The sequence below is a fragment of the Oncorhynchus keta genome, chromosome 12, assembly GCF_023373465.1.
Source record: "Oncorhynchus keta strain PuntledgeMale-10-30-2019 chromosome 12, Oket_V2, whole genome shotgun sequence".
In the NCBI taxonomy this organism is placed as follows: Eukaryota; Metazoa; Chordata; class Actinopteri; order Salmoniformes; family Salmonidae; genus Oncorhynchus; species Oncorhynchus keta.
This window is the reverse complement of record NC_068432.1, coordinates 27,544,175-27,566,744: the sequence shown is the minus strand read 5'-3', so window position 1 is coordinate 27,566,744 and position 22,570 is coordinate 27,544,175. Positions and strand designations below refer to the sequence as shown.

Genomic DNA, 22,570 nt, shown 5'->3' with positions numbered 1-22,570 from the left:
AAGTAGCCTTGATGGCATTCTCTCAACCAGTTTCATGAGGTAGTCAGTCACCTGGAATACATTTCAATTAATAGGTGTGCCTTCTTAAGTTAATTTGTGGAATTTCTTTCCTCAATGTGTGTGAGCCAATCAGTTGTTGTGACAAGGTAGGGGTGTTATACAGAATATAGCCCTATTTGGTAAAAGACAAAGTCCATATTATGGCAAGAAGAGCTCAAATAAGCAAAGAGAAATGACAGTCCATCATTACTTTAAGACATGAAGGTCAATTTGGAAAATGTCACGAACTTTGAAAGTTTCTTCCAAGTGCAGTCGCAAAAACCATCAAGCGCTATGAAACTGGCTCTCTTGAGGACCGCCACAGGAAAGGAAGACCCAGAGTTACCTCTGCTGCAGAGTATAAGTTCCTTAGAGTTACGAGCCTCAGAAATTGCAGCCCAAATAAATGCTTTACAGAGTTCAAGTAACAGACACATCCCAAGATCAACTGTTCAGGGGAGACTGTGTGAATCAGGCCTTCATTGTCGAATTGCTGCAAAGAAACAACTACTGAAGGACACCAATAATAAGAAGACACTTGCTTGGGCCGAGAAACACGGGCAATGGACATTAGATCGGTGGGAAATTTGTCCTTTGGTCTGATGAGTCCGAATTTGAGAATTTGGCTACCACAGCATTCTGCATCAAAACGCCATCCCATCTGGTTTGCATGTAGTGGGATTATCATTTGTTTTTCAACAGGACAATGACCCAAAACACCTCCAGGCTGTGTTAGGACTATTTGACCAAGACGGAGAGTGATGGTGCTGCATCAGATGACCTGGTCTCCACAATCACCCGACCTCAACTCAATTGAGGTGGTTTGGGATGAGTTGGACCGCAGAGTGAAGGAAAAGCAGCCAACAAGTGCTCAGCATATGTGGGAACTCCTTCAAGACTGTTGGAAAAACATTCATCATGAAGCCGGTTGAGAGAATGCCAAGAGTGTGCAAAGCTGTCATCAAGGAAAAGGGTGGCTATTTTGAAGAATTTCAAATATAAATATATTAACACTTTTTTAGTTACTACATGATTCCATATGTGTTATTTCATAGTTTGTCTTCACTACTATTTTACAATGTAGAAAATAGTAAAAATTATAGGTGTGTTCGAACTTGGCTGGTGCTCTATACAGAAAAATAATCTAAGAAACACAAAACTACACTTCCTATGCATCATGTAAATACTAAAAAACGGGTTCATATCAATATATAATTTCCTTCATCTGCACTGATCTGAGGATGCAGGATAGGTGTAGTATTTCACCAAATGATAGACTTAATTTCAATCAGTAGAGAATGTGAAATGCTTTATTGAAAGAAGTTCATTATCCAAGTGTTATAGATAACACATGGATTATAAAAATTATAATATTATAAATACAAGTTCAATCTGTACTTCAATGCACATCTGGTGTGCATTATAAAACAGAGGAAGAAAGATGTGGGGAGAGAGGTGTGAGAGTGTAACAGAAAGGGAAAGAGGTAAGAACAGAGGAGCAAGGAAGACAGCATATGATTAATGAATCAGTTCATCCCAATTACATAATAGTGTCTCTAGTGTCTCCTAACCTGCCTTGGGCCCCCAGTTGGCCCAAAGTTTATCTTAAGAGCGGGTGAGGTGGCGATGATGGGACTGGGGGTTGGCATCCTCTCTCACATCAAAACATACCTGCAGATGAGACACAGATGGAGAGAGAGAGAATAAAAAAGGCTTAAACTCGCTAACACTGTCCGTCATCATAACCATTAGGAGGTGAAATGCAAAACTGACCTTGGATCATTAACTCTGGGACTACTACATCTCTATCTGTATTTCAATGTAAAGCATGTCATTGATAATACTTCCTGTTGACCCAACCAAGTGACCTCTCACCTCTGGTCCTGCTGTGCCCTCTATGTAAGCCAGTTCAGATGCAGGAAGGGTTCACCGACATAGCTGATATAACCTAGAGGATTTAGGGAGACGGGGGAGGGATGAAGTGAAGGAGAGAGACTGTTATTGAGAAAATAAGGTAGTTAAAGAGACCGTGTTCAACAGGTATCTGTGTGTGTAGCCTCACCTGGCGTCCACACTAAGTGGCTTCAGAGTACTTTATACTGAAAAACACGCACAGACACACGAGGATAAGCAATATAGCGTAGGCCCTCTTGCCTATTCTTTGAAGGTGGAAGGAGCCACAGTTATACACCTGAACCTGCTTACTGCACAACACAATACATTGATCAGATTGATACATGAGTGTGTAAGTGTGGGTTATAGGGCATGTATTTGTTCAAATGTTTTTCAATATGAGTGACTTAAAATAGTGTTTTGTTTTTGTACAGACATCACCCCCTTACCTAAACAGCACCCTCACCTGAGAAGTAGAAATCAAAAGGAAAGAAATTGGGAATTGAATAACTGCAGTTAACATAGCTAAGTAAATGGAAGAATACTGTTATTACAATGTGAATTGCTCTTATACTCACAGACAATATTTTTACAGTTTTGGAAACTTTAGTGTTTTCTATCCTAAGCTGTCAATTATATGCATATTGTAGCATCTGGTCCTGAGAAATAGCCCATTTACTTTGGGAACGTTATTTTTCCAAAAATGAAAATAGTGCCACCTAGCCCCAAGAGGTTAAAAGAGCCTTTGGTTTTGCATAGTGTAGTCTATAGTGTTGCCAGGGAACAGCACCCTCTTCGAAGAAGTAGGAGATGAAGATTGGATTGCCTCTCTTGCTGCATTGTTGGACCCCATCCTTGAAACATTCTGCAGAGCAGCAGACTTCTCCTCTGGCACACGGCGGCGAGCTGCAGGTCCCCTCCTGCAGAGCAGCAGACTTCTCCTCTGGGACACGGTGGTGAGCTGCAGATCCCCTCCTCTAGAGCAGCAGACTTCTCCTCTGGGACACGGTGGCGAGCTGCAGGTCCCCTCCTGCAGAGCAGCAGACTTCTCCTCTGGGACACGGTGGCGAGCTGCAGGTCCCCTCCTGCAGAGCAGCAGACTTCTCCTCTGGGACACGGTGGCGAGCTGCAGATCCCCTCCTGGTCCCCGTGTCCATTCTTATGAAGTCATACAGGACACGGGTAGCCTTCACACGCCTGAATTTCCCAGGAGACAGTCCCAGATGGCCCTGGTCACCCAAACTTGTAACTATAGGCAATCATTTTGAAGGAATCTCCAATTGCAAGGTGTCTGTAGGAATATGGAAGATAATGTCATTATTAGACGTTTATATCACCATGTCATTGTGGATTACTAAAGTATAATATATCTTATAACAAATCATGATAACATTGGGATAGATTCATGTGCACACACATGTGCATGTGTATCATGACAACAGCAGGATCATTTCAAGTATAGCATCACAAATGAATGCATAAATACCACTTGAAGCTTGATGATGAGTTGATCATTTGACCCAGCTGTGTAGTGCTGAGGCAAAAACTAAAATGTGCACCCCTTTGAGTTCCCAGGACCAGGTCTGAGAACCACTGTTCTTTATTGGGACCTCTTCATCTGCATACAGGCTTTCACAGCTCTCTGTATCTGAGGTCAGAAAACATCAGGAGAATCAGACTTCATTATACTCAAATTATACAGCACTGAGCATTATGTTACTATTGTTACTATTATCTATGAGCATGCTTACTCGGAGAGGAACTACACAAAAGCACCTGCCCTATGCAGAATAGCCTATTCTCTCACTTTGACAGTTGGTTGCTATTCTTTCACCCTCCGCCATGGCTTTTAGCTAAATGCATTTAGTTGTTTTTTTACAATGATAAATACACCAAGATAGCTAGCTAATATGAAGTTAGGTAGCTGGTGATATTTAATTCACTTATCTAGCTAGCTATATCGTATGTAAAAGTTGGCCAGCTCTGTAGCTAGTTTGCTAATAATAAAACGTTTAAAAAATAAATTATTTACTTGTTGACAATTGGAAACAGGGCAAAAAGTTTGTCAGCAGAGCGGTTTAGAGCATATTACTATTTACCTGTGAATAAATCCATTAAATGGAGAATTGATTAAACTAAATCAAATCAAATTTTATTGGTCACATACACATGGTTAGCAGATGTTAATGCGAGTGTAGCGAAATGCTTGTGCTTCTAGTTCCGACCGTGCAGTAATATCTAACAAGTAATCTAACAATTTCACAACAACTACCTTATACACACAAGTGTAAATGAATGAATAAGAATATGTACATATAAATATATGGATGAGCGATGGCCGAATGGGATAGGCAAGATGCAGTAGATGTTATAGAGTACATATATACATATGAGTAATGTAGGGTATGTAAACATTATATAAAGTGGCATTGTTTAAAGTGACTTGTGGTACATTTATTACATCCAATTTTAAATGATTACATTGGTTAGAGATTTGAGTCAGTATGTTGGCAGCAGTCACTCAATGTTAGTGATGGCTGTTTAACAAATCAAATCAAATGTATTTATATAACCCTTTGTACATCAGCTGATATCTCAAGGTGCTGTACAGAAACCCAGCCTAAAACCCCAAACAGCAAGCAATGCAGGTGTAGAAGCACGGTGGCTAGGAAAAACTCCCTAGAAAGGCCAAAACCTAGGAAGAAACCTAGAGAGGAACCAGGCTATGTGGGGTGGCCAGTCCTCTTCTGGCTGTGCCGGGTGGAGATTATAACAGAACATGGCCAAGATGTTCAAATGTTCATAAATGACCAGCATGGTCGAATAATAATAAGGCAGAACAGTTGAAACTGGAGCAGCAGCACAGTCAGGTGGACTGGGGACAGCAAGGAGTCATCATGTCAGGTCGTCCTGGGGCACGGTCCTTGGGCTCAAGTCCTCCGAGAGAGAGAAAGAAAGGAGAGAATTAGAGAACGCACACTTAGATTCACACAGGACACCGAATAGGACAGGAGAAGTACTCCAGATATAACAAACTGACCCCAGCCCCCCGACACAAACTACTGCAGCATAAATACTGGAGGCTGAGACAGGAGGGGTCAGGAGACACTGTGGCCCCATCCGAGGACAACCCCGGACAGGGCCAAACAGGAAGGATATAACCCCACCCACTTTGCCAAAGCACAGCCCCCACACCACTAGAGGGATATCTTCAACCACCAACTTACCATCCTGAGACAAGTCTGATGGCCTTGAGATAGAAGCTGTTTTTCAGTCTCTCGGCCCCAGCTTTGATGCACCTGTACTGACCTCGCCTTCTGGATGATAGCGGGGTGAACAGGCAGTAGCTCGGGTGGTTGTTGTCCTTGATTATAATTTTTGCCTTCCTGTGACATCAGGTGGTGTAGGTGTCCTGGAGGGCAGGTAGTTTGCCCCCGGTGATGTGTTGTGCAGACCTCACTACCCTCTAGAGAGCCTTACGGTTGTGGGTGGAGCAGTTGCTCTACCAGGCGGTGATACCGCCCGACAGGATGCTCTCGATTGTGCATCTGTAAATGTTTGTGTGTTTTTGGTGACAAGCCAAATTTCTTCAGCCTCCTGAGGTTAAAGAGGCGCTGTTGCACTTTCTTCACCACGCTGTCTGTGTGGGTGGACCACTTCAGTTTGTCTGTTATGTGTATGCCGATGTGTAGGTCATCTCGTCGTGGTAATCAAGCCTACCAATGTAGTGTCGTCAGCAAACTTGATGATTGAGTTGGAGGCGTGCATGGCCATGCAGTCATGGGTGAACAGGGAGTACAGGAGAGGGCTGAGAACGCACCCTTGTGGGGCCTCAGTGTTGAGGATCAGCGGGATGGAGATGTTGTTTTCTACCCTCACCATGTGGGGGCGGCCCGTCAAAGTTCAGGACCCAGTTGCACAGGGCGGGGTTGAGACCCTCGCATAGGTATACCTCGTCCATATTAGTTATGTCAGTGTGCAGTGTGATTGCGATTGCGTCGTCTGTGGACCTATTGGGGCGGTAAGCAAATTGGAGTGGGTCTAGGGTGTCAGGTAGGGTGGAGGTGATATGATCCTTGACGAGTCAAAGCACTTACCTTAGCTTTCTTGGGAACAGGAACAATGGTGGCCCTCTTGAAGTTTGTGGGAACAGCAGATTGGGATAAGTATTGATTGAATATGTCCGTAAACACACCAGCCAGCTGGTCTGCGCATGCTCTGAGGACCCGGCTAGGGATGCCGTCTGGGCCAGCAGCCTTGCGAGGGTTAACACGTTTAAATGTTTTACTCAAGTTGGCTGCGGTGAAGGAGAGCCCAAAGGTTTTGGTAGCGGGCTGTGTCAGTGGCACTGTATTGTCCTCAAAGCAAGCAAAGAAGTTGTTTAGTTTGTCTGGGAGCAAGTCGTCAGTGTCCGTGATTGACTGTAGACCCAGTCACATATGCCTCTTGTCTGAGCCATTGAAATGCGACAACTTTGTCTCTATACTGACGCTTAGCTTATTTGATTGCCTTGCGGAGGGAATAGCTACACTGTTTGTATTCGGTCATGTTTCCGGTCGCCTTGCCATGATGATTAAAAGCAGTGGTTTGTGCTTTCAGTTTTGCGCAAATGCTGCCATCAATTCACAGTTTCTGGTTGGGGAAGGTTTTAATATTCACCGTGGGTATAACATCACCGATGCACTTTCTAATAAACTCACTCACCGAATCAGCGTATACATCAATGTTGTTGTCTGAGGCTATCTGGAACATATCCCAGTCCACGTGATCGAAGCATTCTTGAAGCGTGGAATCAGATTGGTCAGACCAGCGTTGAACAGACCTCAGCAAGGGCGTTTCCTGTTTTAGTTTCTGTCTATAGGCTGGGATCAACAAAATGGAGTCGTGGTCAGATTTGTCGAAAGGAGGGCGAGGGAGGGCTTTGTATGCGTCACGGAAGTTAGAGTAGCAATGATCCAGGTCGCGCATTTGATATGCTGATAAAATTTAGGGAGCCTTGTTTTCAGATTAGCCTTGTTAAACCCCCCAGCTACAATAACTGCAACCTCAGGAAATGTGGTTTCCAGTTTACATAGAGTCCAATGAAGTTCTTTCAGAGCCATCGAGGTGTCTGCTTGGGGGCAGGGGATATACACTGCTGTGATTATAATCGAAGAGAATTCTCTTGGTAGATAATGCGGTCAGCATTTGATTGTAAGGAATTCTAGGTCTGGTGAACTAAAGGACTTGAGTTCCTGTATGTTGTTATGATCACACCCCGACTCGTTAATCATAAGGCATACACTCCCTCCCTTCTTAATTAACAGAGAGATGTTTGTTTCTGTCGGCGCAATGCGTGAAGAAACCGGGTGGCTGTACCGACTCTCATAAGTTATCCAGAGTGAGCCATGTTTCCGTGAAACAGAGAATGTTACAATCTCTGATGTCTCTCTGGAAGGCAACCCTTGCTTGAATTTCGTCTACCTTGTTGTCAAGAGACTGGTCATTGGCGAGTAGTATACTCGGGAGTGGTGAGCGATGTGCCCGTCTACGGAGCCTGACCAGAAGACCGCTCCGTCTGCGGTGCCGTTGTTTTGGGTCGCCTACTGGGATCCGATCCACTGTCCTGGGTGGTGGTCCAAACAGAGGATGCGCTTCAGGTAAGTCGTATGCCTGGTCGTAATGTTGGTAAGTTGACGTTGGTTTTATATCCAATAGCTCTTCCTGGCTGTATGTAACAAAACTTACGATTACCTGGGGTAACAGTGCAAGAAATAATACATTAAAAAAACTAAATACTGCCTAGTTTCCTAAGAACGCGAAGCTGTGCTGTAATCAACTATTTACCCACTTAATAACCAGACCGTCATACAAACTTGCTATGCTGAATTCTTGATGCACAACATGTTGCTATATGCTGCTAGCAAAGCCACAAGCGAGCCACTTGTGTGTAGATCACCATTTGTCCTCCTGCGTCACTTCAACACAGAAAATCTCAGCTAAACATAGAATGAAGATGAATACCTGTCTCTCTGTGACCACCGAAAATGTAATAGATTAATATTAATAGCCTAAAAAGCTTGCTGTGTTATAAATAAACGAAGCAAGGATACTTAAAAAAAGGAAAACACAAGCAAATTTCATGTGAAATCGGTAAACCTACCTATTAGCCTACTACTTAGGGATAGGACTCCCGTCAATGGGGCAGTTGTAAATCATGCAGCGCCGTGTGTCACAATCACAGATTTTAGAGAAACAACAAATGTCGGTATATGCAGTATAAGTGTCTTGTATCGTTTTGGGAAACGGGTTTGACATCTTTTGCAGTTATTTTTTAGAAGGCATCATTAAAACACTCATAAGCTTAATTTCCATCAATATCGGGAAACCGGGCACAGATCGACTAACAGGAGGGTAAAGTAACTTGCCCACGGACAATTGGCAGATTTTTCCCCCAGTTGGCTTGGGGATCTGAACCAGTGACCTTTCAGTTACTGGCCCAATGCTCTTAAACCATTAGGCTACCTGTCACCCCTCTTATGTGGCCAAAGAGTGTGTGTGGCCAAAGAGCTCTATTTTCATGTCATCTCACCAAAACACTGGTTCCAATCCAAGTGCCAACACCATTTGCAATACCATCTGTTGGATGACATGAAAATAGAGCTCTTTGGCTACCCATAAGAGTGGTGGTTTAAGAGTTGAAATGAGAATGCATGAGCAGAAAACAACCCCATACCTACTGTAAAAATGGTGGTGGATCTTTGATGTTATGGGGCAAAAATAATTCACTGGTCCTGGGGCCCTTGTTAACGTTAAACAGCATCATGAACTTTACCCAGTACCAGGGCATTTTTAAATCTGGTTGGCTATTTGACAAAGAAGGAGAGTGATGGAGAGCTGCATCAGATGACTTGGCTTCCACAATCACCCAACCTCAACCCAATTGAGATGGTTTGGGATGAGTTGGACCGCAGCGTGAAGGAAAAGCATCCAACAAGTGCTCAGCATATGTGGGAACTCCTTCAAGACTGTTGGAAAAGCATTCCAGGTATAGCTGGTTGAGAGAATGCCAAGCGAGTGCAAAGCTGTCATAAAGGCAAAGAGTGGCTACTTTGAAGAACCTCAAATATAAAATATATATTTTGATTTGTTTGACACTTTTTTGGTTACTACAGGATTCCATGTGTCTTATTTCATAGTATTGATGTCTTCACTAATATTCTAGAATGTAGAAAATAGTCAAAACAAATTAGATTGTGTATCCAAACGTTTGACTGGAACTGTATATTGTTAATCAAAATCTTTATCAAGGGTGTCAATAATTTCACACCACACTGTATATACAATATACCATTAGTGTTTAGGCCACATAGCAATGAAATTCCTCCCTTCACATTACTTATTGTAAAAGTATAGACATTTTGGGGGTATTTGTTTTATTAGTCCACTGTTGATAGTCCCAAAATATTTTGCAAGTCAGCAATCAAGTTTTCAAGATATAGAATGATATGATGCAGATATGATTCTTGTACCAATAACCCTTAACATGATACCATGGTGATTTTAATGGTGAAACATTGTAACTTAACCTGTAGGGAGATTCGTTGTTTTAGGCTTAGGACTAAATCAAAACATTGGTAATGCATGTATTGGTCTTCAAGTGGCTCATTAAAGTGTGTTTACTTAACAAACAGCTGTGCAAATTACTTTCCAAAATGTGATTTAAAGTTCCGAATTAATTATGTGTGCGCACTGGGATGTGTAAACTCCAAATCAACAAACCTGTCCTTGCGTGATGGCACCCAGGGGCACTGGAGTGGCATGTTTGTAGTGATAACGCCCCCATAGGGATTTAGAATAAGCAGCCCATTATTAACACAACATTGCATAAAGGCATCATATCACTCATTCTGGAGTGGAGTTCCAGTCCAGAGATGTTGAGTTGACAGGGTCGGGGGTCTTTTTTATATCCAAATATCTACAGCTGTGGCACCGTCACACCTTTAAGAATTTGCGACAATCTGAGTTTCAGGATTGGCGCTATCGCAACAAGGTAATATTGGTGTAGGTATCAGACAATCACTCATTTTAAACGACTTTCTTTGCCATGAATATTTGGTTTTACGCCTGTAAATCCAACACCAACATGCCAGAGACGAGTTTTCTAGTCGTGCAGTCTGTCAAGTCGGTAAGACATTGAGGTATTTTTTGTTTACAATGAGGAGGGTTTGAATAGAGCATGCACTGACCGACAGACAGAATCGCATGCGGAAAGGAAACGTGATGACTCGTGTTCATTCGTACAGTTTAGGATATGTTCGTTCACAGCATCTCCACTTTGAGCGAACATTTAGGTACAATCCTTCTCTAGTGTGAAATTATGAATGAGTGAATTATAAAAAATTATGATATTATAGAACCTGTCCTTGGTGCTGATTGTTTGTCAACAGCACGTTTTAATGAATAATATCAACATGCATAATGAATCATATGCAATAATTATTAATATTGTTACAAAAATCTATAGGTCATTCTGAAATAATATCAGCAACCCTTCAGCAGAATGCTGTACTGAAAACATCTTAATTTTCTAATGAGACTGAGAATCACTTGAAATATTGTATATTTTATGTCTCTTTTATCTCATATACCTGACTGGGTTTTTTTTCTGCTATTCTGCAAAAAAGTTTTGGACAGAGAATAATGACATGGTTTTTCACCTCCAATGGATACCCATAGGTAGCCCATAACTTAGGCTGAACAAAGAGAATGGAGAAGTGAGGCAGGCAGCGAAATGTGGGTACCTAATATAATGCAGGAGAGCAAGCGAAAGTCCTCATGCGGAGGGATGCTAAGCATCACTCAGTCAGTGCCGATTCGGAGCGTGATTCATGGCATCTTGCTGGTAAATGCCAGGTCCATGGGTCTGAGCTCCAAACAAAAGTCCCATTGCCTCTGCAAAGGAGGGAAACTTTCTCTCTGAGACTTTGGTAAGAGATGCTTATTGTCATTGATTTGTCTGTCATTGGTTAAGGAACAAGCTAGTAGTCTGAAGATTCTGCCCTATTGTTTATCATGTTGCATCTTGCATGTCATATGAATTAAAGTTATTTTTAAGTAGCATATGTTATTTCAAGATGAGAACTATTTTTGTCGCTATGGTATAAAAATGTGTAATACATCCACTGAACATGAGTCGGTGGATGAACATAAAAACCAGCAATCGCTTAAAGTTATGTTACGGAAGATTCGTTTTTGACCATCACACCACTTATTCCCATAGATTGTTCCCCTGTTTCAGTGGGGGAATACTGAACAGCTCATTAGGATGCTTTGAACAGGAACTGAACTGACTGGGGAGATTTAGCAGAGTTGTTCCTGTTTTTCTTTTTAAGGGGTTCTTCACAACAAGATCTCATTAGTGTTCAGTGCTGTTCATCCTTTTGGAGGCAAAGTTATCATTTCCATCTCATCTTGTTCCCATCAGTTATTTAAAGCATGCAATGTATAGATTGAGAAATGTACAGTTCACAAATACATTTAGGATTTTGGGTCTCATATCCACTCGAAAAATAATTTCATCATACTGAAGAGATGCCAGAAATTAACTTCTAAACATCCAAGATTCAAATTGACTGGACTTCTGCTCAAAAGGATAATTTCACTCTCACCACGTTTGAAGCATTCGGTTTTCTGATTAGTTTCTAAACAAGGTACTGTATAATGATTGTTTATCTAAATAAAGTAATGCAACAGCAGATTACATGACTTCAATGCAATGTGGTCACACATATAGCAGCACATTATTGCATCTTTACTTCAAACTTGTATGACTTGTACACATAACATGTTGTATGAACATTTTTAATTGTGATGCTCCATGTTTATGCTATGTTCCCCAAGGTTGTAGGTAGCCTATTCTGCAACAGTGCACTGACAACTGTCCTTCTCAGCTGATGGTTTTGCAGCAATACCCCCCACCAGCAGAGGGTGCTGAAGGCCCGGACACAGAGGAGCAGAATGATGATCACAGGCTGGGGGTCTATGGCTGGAGGAAGCGCTGCCTCTATCTGCTGGTGCTTCTCCTGCTCTCCACCCTGCTGGTCAACATTGCCCTGACAATCTGGATCCTCAGGGTCACCTGTCTCAACACAGTGAGTGCATTCCAACAGTATTTCTCTTCTCGCCTGCTATGAGGTTCCCTCTGACAATTTTGAGTAGGTGGCCAGGAGAAGGATGCATGAAATCAAATTAAATACTTTTGAGACTCACAAGGAGTACATGCTCAGTCTAGTTTGCTCAGTTCAGTATTTATCAGTGGCAGTTGCTTATTACTAGACATCCTGGATGAGATAGCCTATCTTGAAATGGGGTTTATCTATAATAAAACAGGGAAGTCATTTATACACCTTTGTCTAGTTAAAGACCATCAAGGCATGTCGGCAGTCTCACAAAACACTTCAGAGGTACGATAAGGTAACTTGAACTCTTCTGGAGGAGAATATCAGCATATTACAAGAGCAAGAATGGCAAAACAGAGTTTGTATTAAAAGTTTATTTCCTCCTGACTGTTTCAGGAAGGAATGGGACAGCTGAGAATAGCATCAGATCGGGTGAGGCTTGATGGAGTGTCCGAGTTCCTCTTCTCTCTCTACGCCCAAGAGATACACTCCAAACAGGTAAACTAATTCAAGTTCTTTACATTGAACATTTACATATCTTCCTGTTTCCCCTCAATGTTCTGGCTAACTCAGTGCTAACTCCACTTATACTGAATGAAGTGTCTGAGCCATGAGTTGAGGACCAATGAAATCATATTCCCTTGCAAAGATTGCATCATCATCCCTTTCACCATGGATTAAATATTTTATTCATCAAATGTTTTTGTGTAAAAAGATAGTAACATAGGTATTTCAATCACATTTAGTGCAGGATGCATTTCAAACTTCATCCACAGTAAAAGTTTTGTATGACTTTTTATTAAATTATTTTATTGAGGTGGGAGGTGGTTGTGCATTGATACGCACACCAAAGACAGCATTAACAATACGTTATACAATAAAGACGGCAGTTCAACAAGCCTATGTCACACCGTAGCCTGCTTGATTGGCAAGATAACTTTTATAATTTTGATTTTGCCACAAATTAAAGTGTGGAACTGACTCGCCCATGGATTGACGTTTCAGCATTGTCTCAATGAAGAGTTTGGTGTTTGACTAGCTAGTTAAAGCCAATTCATGCTTCATCCGAAAATGTGGTCGGAGGCGCAATTGCGGAGCCTTCAGAGGTATGCAGAGGCCAAATTGAGCTCCATACTGCATTGGCATGCGGCGCACACATTTTGTAACAATGCGGGAGACTCTGTATAGCCACGCATTGACATGATTGGTTGACGGTAGGTGGGGCTGAAGGTCCTGTATAAATACAAACCCACATTCTTGACAACATCCTTCACAACAGTTCTGCGCTGCTCTGCGAAGAGCAACACATATGAACAGGCCGTATCACCGTAAATGAATGAAGCCTGAGCTGGAATGTGAAGCTAACTGAAGCTGGCTAGTTTTAGAAAACCCTGAGTAGATTTAGATTTAATTGTAGTATACCCCTCTGATCAGAGTGACACTGCACTCAAACACTGTTCTCTTGCTTCACAGGACACCTCCCTTCTTATCCACTCTGAGTCCCAGAATGTCACGCTTCAAGCCTGCAATGGAAAAGGAGGTGTGTTAGGTAGCCTTAACCTGGGTAAGAGTCCATCTTTGCTAGCTACACGAATGTGATATATAGTGCTAATATGACTCAAAACATGCTTCTAAGGAATCAAATTCAAAACTAGTATTTTTTAAACACACTTTTGATGTTTAATAGATGACTGTATAATGAACTCATGCTGATGTATCTATTCGTTTCTCTGTGGCACTGATAAGCTACTGGGCTAAATAGATTTATGAGAAATGGAGATGTCAAAAAAGCTAGGTGCAACTCTGAATAATCAGAAAGGATGGCTTTAATGTATTCAAATAAAAATGCCATAGATGGGATGCCTCCACATGAGACATGAAATATATTATTCTCAGTTTATGGGCTCATATATATATATATATATATATATATATATATAATACTTTAGATCCCTACATTTGATGGCTAATATAAATAGCCTGTGAGTATTTATCAAAGTAGATGTCCATGCCCCCGCTGAAATCTAATTAGCATAATACCCCCCCCCCAAAAAAACCATCTGTCAGTTTAAGCTAGAGATATGTTTTTTTGCATTGGATGCATTTCAGTCCACCGCATTCACCGATGTCGCACTTCTGCACCTGCGGTGAAAGGTGACAGAGCTAGAGCGGTGTCTGTCAGACCATGAGACATCTCAGAAATCGGTCTTCTCACAAAATAGTCTGTAGCGTCCGCAAACTATTATGACCCCTCTATGGAAAGATGCTCTACGACCCCCACAAGCATCTTGCGACTCGTCTGATGTCGGTACAGCCGATCTGCCAACTTCTGTCTGTAGCATCCAAACAGTTCGCGGTACACGGTAATGCCTCTCACGAACACATACATGTCAGTTGTGGGGCCTGTGGGCGTCCTAGAGCAACACAAGACTCGTCTGAAGGTCCGCCGTCAACCATTTGAAAACATTTATGGAAGTACAGTATATATGGAGACTGTTTAGTGCCAAAAATAAGGGGTTAAATACAAGTCAAAAAATAAAGATTCCTGATCTTTCTTATACACTACATGACCAAAAGTATGTGGACAGCTGCTCGTTAAACATCTCATTCCAAAATCATGGGCATTAATATGAAGTTGGTCCCCCCTTTGCTGCTAGAACTGCCTCCAATATTCTGGGAAGGCTTTCCACTAGATATTGGAACATTGCTGCGGGGACTTGCTTCCATTCAGCCACAAGAGCATTAGTGAGGTCGGGCACGGATGTTGGGCGATTAGGCCTGGCTCGCAGTCAGCGTTCCAATTCATCCCAAAGGTATTCGATAGGGTTGAGGTCAGGGCTCTGTGCATGCCAGTCAAGTCCTTCATCACCGATCTCTGTATCGCTTTGTGCACGGGGCAGTGTCATGCTGAAACAGGAAAGGGCCTTCTCAAAACTGTTGCCACAAAGTTGGAAGCACAGAATCATCTTGATTGTAATGTATGCTGTAGCGTTAAGATTTCCTTTTGCTGGAACTAAGGGGCCTAGCTCAAACCATGAAAAACAGCCTCAGACCATTATTCCTCCTCCACCAAACTTTACAGTTGGCACTATGCATTCGGGCAGGTAGCCAGACAGTGAAGCGTGATTCACTGCTCCAGAGTCCAATGGTGGAGCGCTTTACACCACTCCAGCTGATGATTGGCATTGCGCATGGTGATCTTAGGCTTGTGTGCGGCTGCTCGGCCATGGAAAACCATTTAATGAAGCTCCCGACGAACGGTTCTTGTGCTGGTGTTGCTCCCAGAGACCGTTTGAACTGGGTAGTGAGTGTTGCAACCGAGGACAGACCATTTTTACATGCTACAGTGAGGGGAAAAAAGTATTTGATCCTCTGCTGATTTTGTACGTTTGCCCACTGACAAAGAAATTATCCGTCTGTAATTGTAATGGTAGGTTTATTTGAACAGTGAGAGACAGAATAACAACAAAAATCCAGAAAAACATGTCAAAAATGTTATTAATTGGTTTGCATTTTAATGAGGGAAATAAGTAATAAGTATCGGCTCCCGCAGCGCGCCGACGCTGGCCTCGGGGACGACCCGGGGGCCGAGGCGCTGGGCGATCCGGACGGAGGTGATGGAACTCTCTCAACATAGATGGATCTAGAATATCCCTCACCGGAACCCAGCACCTCCCCTCCGGACCGTACCCCTCCCAGTCAACGAGGTACTGCAAGCCCCTCACCCGGCGTCTCGAGTCCAGAATAGCTCGTATCTTGTACGCCGGGGACCCCTCGATGTCCAGAGGGGGCGGAGGAACCTCCGGAACCTCACCTTCCTGCATGGGACCAGCTACCACCGGCCTGAGAAGAGACACATGAAACGAGGGGTTAATACGATAATACGAAGGAAGTAATAATCTATAACAAACCTTGTTTATTCTCCTCAGGACTTTAAATGGCCCTATACACTGCGGACCCAGCTTCCGGCAGGGCAAGCGGAGGGGCAGGTTTCGGGTCGAGAGCCAGACCCTGTCCCCAGGTGCAAACACGGGGGCCTCACTGCGGTGACGGTCAGCGCTCTTCTTCTGCCTTACACTCGCTTGGCGTAATGACTCTTGGACAGCCCTCCAGGTCTCCTTAGAGCGCTGCACCCACTCCTCCACCGCAGGAGCCTCAGTCTGGCTCTGCTGCCACGGTGCCAGGACTGGCTGGTACCCCAACACGCACTCAAATGGTGACATGTTGGTAGAGGAGTGGCTTAGTGAGTTATGGGCTATTTCTGCCCAGGGAATATATCTCGCCCACTCCCCTGGCCGGTCCTGGCAATACGACCGCAGAAACCTACCCACCTCCTGGTTCACTCTCTCCACCTGCCCATTACTTTCCGGGTGATACCCTGAGGTCAGGCTGACCGAGATCCCCCAAACGTTCCATAAATGCCCTCCAAACACGGGAGATAAACTTGGGCCCCGATCAGAAACTATATCCTCGGGCACCCCGTAGTGCCGGAAGACATGGGTGAAAAGAGCTTCCACAGTCTGTAGGGACTACTGGTGCCACCAGCTTAGCTGCCGGAATGATGGGAGTAGGATCGATGGACCTGTCCTCAGTGTCATAGAGTCTTGACAGCGCGTCGGCCTTAGTGTTGAGGGAACCTGGTCTATACGAGATAGTGAAACGAAATCTGGTGAAAAACATGGCCCACCTTGCCTGACGAGGATTCAGTCTCCTAGCTGATCGGATATACTCCAGGTTATGGTGGTCAGTCCAGATAAGGAAAGGGTGCTTAGCCCCCTCAAGCCAGTGTCTCCACACCTTCAGGGCCTTAACCATAGCCAACAACTCCCTATCCCCCACATCATAATTCCGCTCCGCTGGCCCGAGTTTCTTAGAAAAAAAAAAGGCACAGGGGCGGAGCTTCGGTGGCGCACCCGAATGCTGTGAGAGCACCGCTCCAACCCCAGCCTCGGATGCGTCCACCTCTACTACAAACACCAAAGAAGGGTCCGGATGCGCCAACACCGGCGCCTCAGTAAACATTGCCTTCAACTTATGAAAAGCTCTGTCCGCCTCTGCTGACCACTGTAAACGCACCGGCCCCCCCTTCAGCAGTGAGGTAATAGGGGCAGCTACCTGACCAAAACCCTGGATAAACCTCCGGTAGTAATTGGCAAACCCCAAGAACCGCTGCACCTCCTTTACCGTGGTCGGAGTCGGCCAATTACGCACAGCCTTTACGCAGTCACCCTCCATTACCAACCCAGAGCTGGAAATGCGATAACCCAGGAAGGAAACTGATTGTTTGGAAAACTCACATTTCTCCGCCTTCACATACAGGTCATGCTCCAGCAGTCGTCTAAGAACCTTGCGCACCAGAGATACATGCGCAGTGCGTGTAGCGGAGTAGATCAAAATATCGTCAATATACACCACTACACCCTGTCCGTGCAGGTCTCTAAGAATCTCATCCACGAAGGATTGAAATATAGCTGGAGCATTCTTTAAACCGTATGGCATGACGAGGTACTCATAATGGCCAGAAGTAGTGCTAAATGCAGTTTTCCACTCCATCCCAAATACGCACCAGATTATAAGCACTCCTGAGATCCAGTTTAGTGAAGAACTGTGCTCCGTGAAATGATTCCACTGCCGTAGCAAATAGGGTAGTGGGTAACTAAAACCCACCGTGATGGAATTTAGACCTCTATAATCAATACACGGACGCAAACCACCATCTTTTTTCTTCACAAAAAAGAAACTCGAAGAGACTGGTGACATGGAGGGCCGAATGTACCCCTGTCCCAGAGCCTCAGTGATATAAGTTTCCATAGCCACCGTCTCCTCCTGGGACAAAGGATACACATGACTCCTAGGGAGTGCAGGGTTACCCTGGAGGTTTATCACGCAATCCCCCTGCCTATGGGGTGGTAATTGGGTCGCCTTCTTTTTACTGAAAATGATAGCCAAATTGTCATACTCAGCTGGAATGCGCACGGTGGAAACCCCTACACACCTGCCTGAACACTCATCAGACCACCCCTGTAGAGTTCCCTGTTTCCACGAAATCGTAGGATTATGAATAGCTAGCCAGGGAATTCCCAGTACCACTGGAAACGCAGGTGAATCGATAAGGAACAAACTAATTTGCTCCTTTTGATTCCCCTGCGTAATCATCTCCAACGAAATTGTGGCTTTCCTCACCAGCCCTGACCCTAATGGTTGACTATCTAAAGAGTGCACGGTAAAAGGGGGGTCTACTTTTACTAACGGAATCCTCAACCTCTGAGCGAGTCTGTGATCCATAAAGTTTCCAGCTGCGCCTGAATCTACCAGTGCCTTATGCTGGAGAGAAGGAGAATAATTAAGGAAACATATTAATAAGAACATGTGACCAACAGGAAACTCTGGGAGAGTGTGGTGCTTACTCACCTGGGGTGACCGAGGAGTGTTCTGCCTGCCTTCTCGATTCCCAGATGAATTCCTCCAGCATGGACCAGACGTGTGCCCTCTCCGGCCACAACTGGTACAGGAGGAGCTTCCTCCTCCGATCTCCCTAGATGCGGTCCCTCCTAGCTCCATCGGGATAGGAACATGAGGGTCAGGAGGTAGAACTGACAGGACCCTTTTAGAACGTCCGCGAGCAGCTAGCAGATGGTCCAACCGGATCGACAGGTCTATCAGTCCATCCAGGCTAAGTGTAGTGTCCCGACAGGCCAGCTCCCTGCGGACGTCCTCTCTCAGGCTACATCTGTAATGGTCTATCAGGGCCCTGTCGTTCCACCCTGCTCCAGCGGCCAAGGTCCGGAACTCCAGCGCGAAGTCCTGCGCGCTCCTCGTCCCCTGTCTGAGATGGAACAATCTCTCATTCCGGGTAATTGTCCTTCGCTGAGTCGGGCCCGTTCCAGACCGCATTAGCCCACTCCAGGGCTCTACCCGTAAGGCATGTGATGAGGACCCACACTCTATCCTCGTCCGAGGGAGCCGGCCGAACGGTGGCCAGGTAGAGGTCTAGTTGAAGCAGGAATCCCTGGCACCCCGTCGCTGCTCCATCGTACTCCCTCGGAGGCGTAATGCGCAGAGCGCTGGAACCGGATCCAGATGGGGGAGATGGTAGAGTTGCTGGTGGGAGGGTCGGTGGGGTAGTAGGGAGAACATTCCTCTCCCAATGATCCATCCTCTCCATCATTTGATCCATCGCTGATCCTAGGCGATGGAGGATGGACGTGTGATGAAGGACTCTCTCCTCCATAGTGGGAAGAGGAGTGGTCGCTGCTCCTGCTGACTCCATATCGTGGTGCGGGCTTCTGTTATGGCAGATGAGTGAGGAGGTGTGGAGTCAGGCGCAGAGAGCAAAAGATGTGGGGAAAAAACACGCTTTAATGTCCCGGATAAATAACATGAACAAAAGTAGGAAAACAAATTAACAGAAATATAAACGGACAGCGTGAAACCCAAAACCCAAAATACACTCAAACAAAGAACAGACGAACAAGCCCGCACAAAACAGAAGCGGGCTGAACAAACTATATATAACCCTACCCTAACAACCAAACAAGAAACAGGTGCTACCAATCAGACAAAAACAAAGGAACACAGAACAACGGATCGGTGATAGCTAGTAGACCGGCGACGACGACCGCCGAGCGCCACCCGAACAAGAAGGGGAGTCACCTTCGGTAATATTCGTGACAACGCCTTAGCCAAATACATTTAAACTCAGTTTTTCACAATTCCTGACATTTAATCCTAGTAAAAATTCCCTTTTTTGTTGTTTTGAATTTTACCCCTTTTTCGTGGTATCCAATTGTTGTAGTAGCTACTATCTTGTCTCATCGCTACAACTCCCGTACGGGCTCGGGAGAGACGAAGGTTGAAAGTCATGCGTCCTCCGATACACAACCCAACCAGCCGTACTGCTTCTTAACACAGCGCGCATCCAACCCGGAAGCCAGCCGCACCTGGCAACCTTGGTTAGCGCGCACTGCGCCCGGCCCGCCACAGGAGTCGCTGGTGCGCGATGAGACAAGGACATCCCTACCGACTAAGCCCTCCCTAATCCGGACGATGCTAGGCCAATTGTGCGTCGTCCCACAGACGTCCCGGTCGCGGCCGGTTACGACAGAGCCTGGGCGCGAACCCAGGGACTCTGATGGCACAGCTGGCGCTGCAGTACAGCGCCCTTAACCACTGCGCCACCCGGGAGGCCAAAATTCCATTTCTTAGGTCAGTTAGGATCACCACTTTATTTTAACAATGTGAAATGTCAAAATAGTAGAGAGAACGATTTATTTAAACTTTTATTTCTTTCATCACATTCCCAGTGGGTCAGAAGTTAACATGCACTCAGTCAGTATTTGGGAGCACATACAGTCAGCATTGGGAGCATTTGTTTTCTGAGTTCTTGGCTGATTTTCTTTTGATTTTGCCATGATGTCAAGCAAAGAGGCACTGAGTGTGAAGGTAGGCCTTGAAATACATCCACAGGTACACCTCCAATTGACTCAAATGATGTCAATTCGCCTATCAGAAGCTTCTAAAGCCATGACATCATTTTCTGGAATGTTCCAAGCTGTTTAAAGGCACAGTCAACTTAGTGTATGTAAACTTCTCACCCACTGGAATTGTGATACAGTGAAATAATCTGTCTGTAAACAATTGTTGGAAAAATGACTTGTGTCATGCACAAAGTAGATGTCCTAACCGACTTGCCAAAACTATAGTTTGTTAACAAGTCATTTCTGGAGTGGTTGAAAAACAAGTTTTAATGACTCCAACCTAAGTGTATGTAAACTTGAGTAAAATATAAATGTGTTTCGGTAATGACCCTCATTAGGCAACTCAATGGATCCCATTTATGAAGCACCTTTCATTTCAGAATCTAAGTGTTTTTAAATATTGGGGTTAACTCACATCTCCCACTTCCTACTGTATGTGTACGTGGAGATAGCAAATAGCTGTTCTGCTGAATCAAAACACTCTCCACACACAGTTATTGCTGTGTGGGTAGATGTGTTTGTAACATTTGAACTCAACCCACTGTGTGCATCCATTTACTTAAGTGTTAATTAAATGCCTACTGTGTTTTAATCACTTTGGTAATATAATTTATTATTTGTATTTAGGTCCACAATCCATGGAAAGCGTAGGACAACATTTTGAGGTGATGACAAGCACTGGGAAATTGTTATTTTCTGCTGGTACAGAACAGGTAGTTGTTGGAGCGGATAAGCTAACCATTACAGGTATGTGGGCATTTCACACTATTCAGAGAGACAGTCCAACTTTGTTTAATCATGAAACATCCTTTGTTAGTTTTGTCTGATATACTGTAACTGTCAGGGATATGGTAATACATACAATATCTGCATACTGATTCACATGATGTTATTATAAGAATATAATCTAAACAGGGCAGTGCTCCTACATTTGTGTTCTACAGGGTCTGATGGTGCTCAGTGTGAACATTCCATAGAGACATCCCTGGTCAGGGCAGAGCATTCCATGGACTTGAGGTAACTTTAAAATGTTGACACCTAATGGCAGTTTTTATCTGATCATAGGGGAGAGAAGCCTTTGCTTTTCTTCTATTGTTAAATTAGAGTTTTGATAATTTTGTCTCCATTTCCTGTGACAGAAATAATCCCACCTTCGGTAAACAACATAACGATGAAACATAATTTGTTGTCTTGCAGTCACCATATGTATCACACAGCAGGGCAACATTTCCCAGACATCTTCTCTCTTCAATATAAATGTCCCATCAACAGCAGTGTCCGCAGTGGTGGAGTGCAGGCTGCAGCACAGACGTAACAGGCACAACAGTCCCCTGCTCTGGGGTTAGGAGCAGCGTGTGTTTCCTGTGCCGTTGTTATCTCTCCCGCCATCTTGGTTTCCCCAGTGTGTGGCCCTCAGAATGCACAGCGCTCTGCTCACTCTCTCTCCCTCAGCATACAAAGTGTCCTGCCTTAGCGAATCGTAATCCTAATGCCACACACTCCATGTACTGCCAGTGGGTGGGAGTAGAGACCTCCTCTTTTGTGTACATGAGTGGGCAGACCTATAAATTGGGACTTATGTATTTAGGGGCTTTACTGTCGATGTAAAGATGCTTTTGTGGAAATATGTAAATCCAATTTACATGTTTAATTAAGATAAGAGGTATTAAGCTAATTTCTGATTTGGATGGATCAAGGGGTCTCATAGCAACAGCTTGGAGATGGTGTGCATAAATATTCATGTCATTGGCTCATATTGCTCGGTGAAAACGGCCAGTGAATTTGTCCACAGTTCTTTCAGTCTCTGCCGATTTCCAACAAATGAAATTCAAATATGTTCTGTATTCGAATTGATAACATGACTAAATACATTTGAATGTAGACTGAATAAATGTGCTAAACTGGTAATGTGTGGATTTTCTGCCACCTATAGGCTTAATTCAAGTCCAATTCAGCCTTCTAAGTGTAAAGCATGCACCATTTGTGTCCATTTTCTTATCT

General features: G+C 44.2%; 1 protein-coding gene across 3 annotated transcripts in view; it reads left to right on the top strand.

The window, feature by feature from the left end:
* The window catches only part of LOC118391201 (gamma-sarcoglycan-like), a 29,718-nt gene that overhangs the window by 6,418 nt on the left and 730 nt on the right, over positions 1–22,570 (top strand). The window contains exons 4-9 of one of the 3 annotated variants that reach the window (XM_052457925.1): positions 11,865–12,065; positions 12,331–12,387; positions 12,489–12,590; positions 13,566–13,656; positions 21,197–21,316; positions 21,514–21,586. In XM_052457925.1, the coding sequence (XP_052313885.1) occupies positions 11,868–12,065; positions 12,331–12,387; positions 12,489–12,590; positions 13,566–13,656; positions 21,197–21,316; positions 21,514–21,586 (641 nt within the window). In that variant the 5' untranslated portion in view covers positions 11,865–11,867. Of the gene's footprint in view, positions 1–11,814; positions 12,066–12,330; positions 12,388–12,488; positions 12,591–13,565; positions 13,657–21,196; positions 21,317–21,513; positions 21,587–22,570 lie in introns of all 3 variants that reach the window. The other 2 variants (XM_052457924.1, XM_052457926.1) reach the window with 2 other exon arrangements.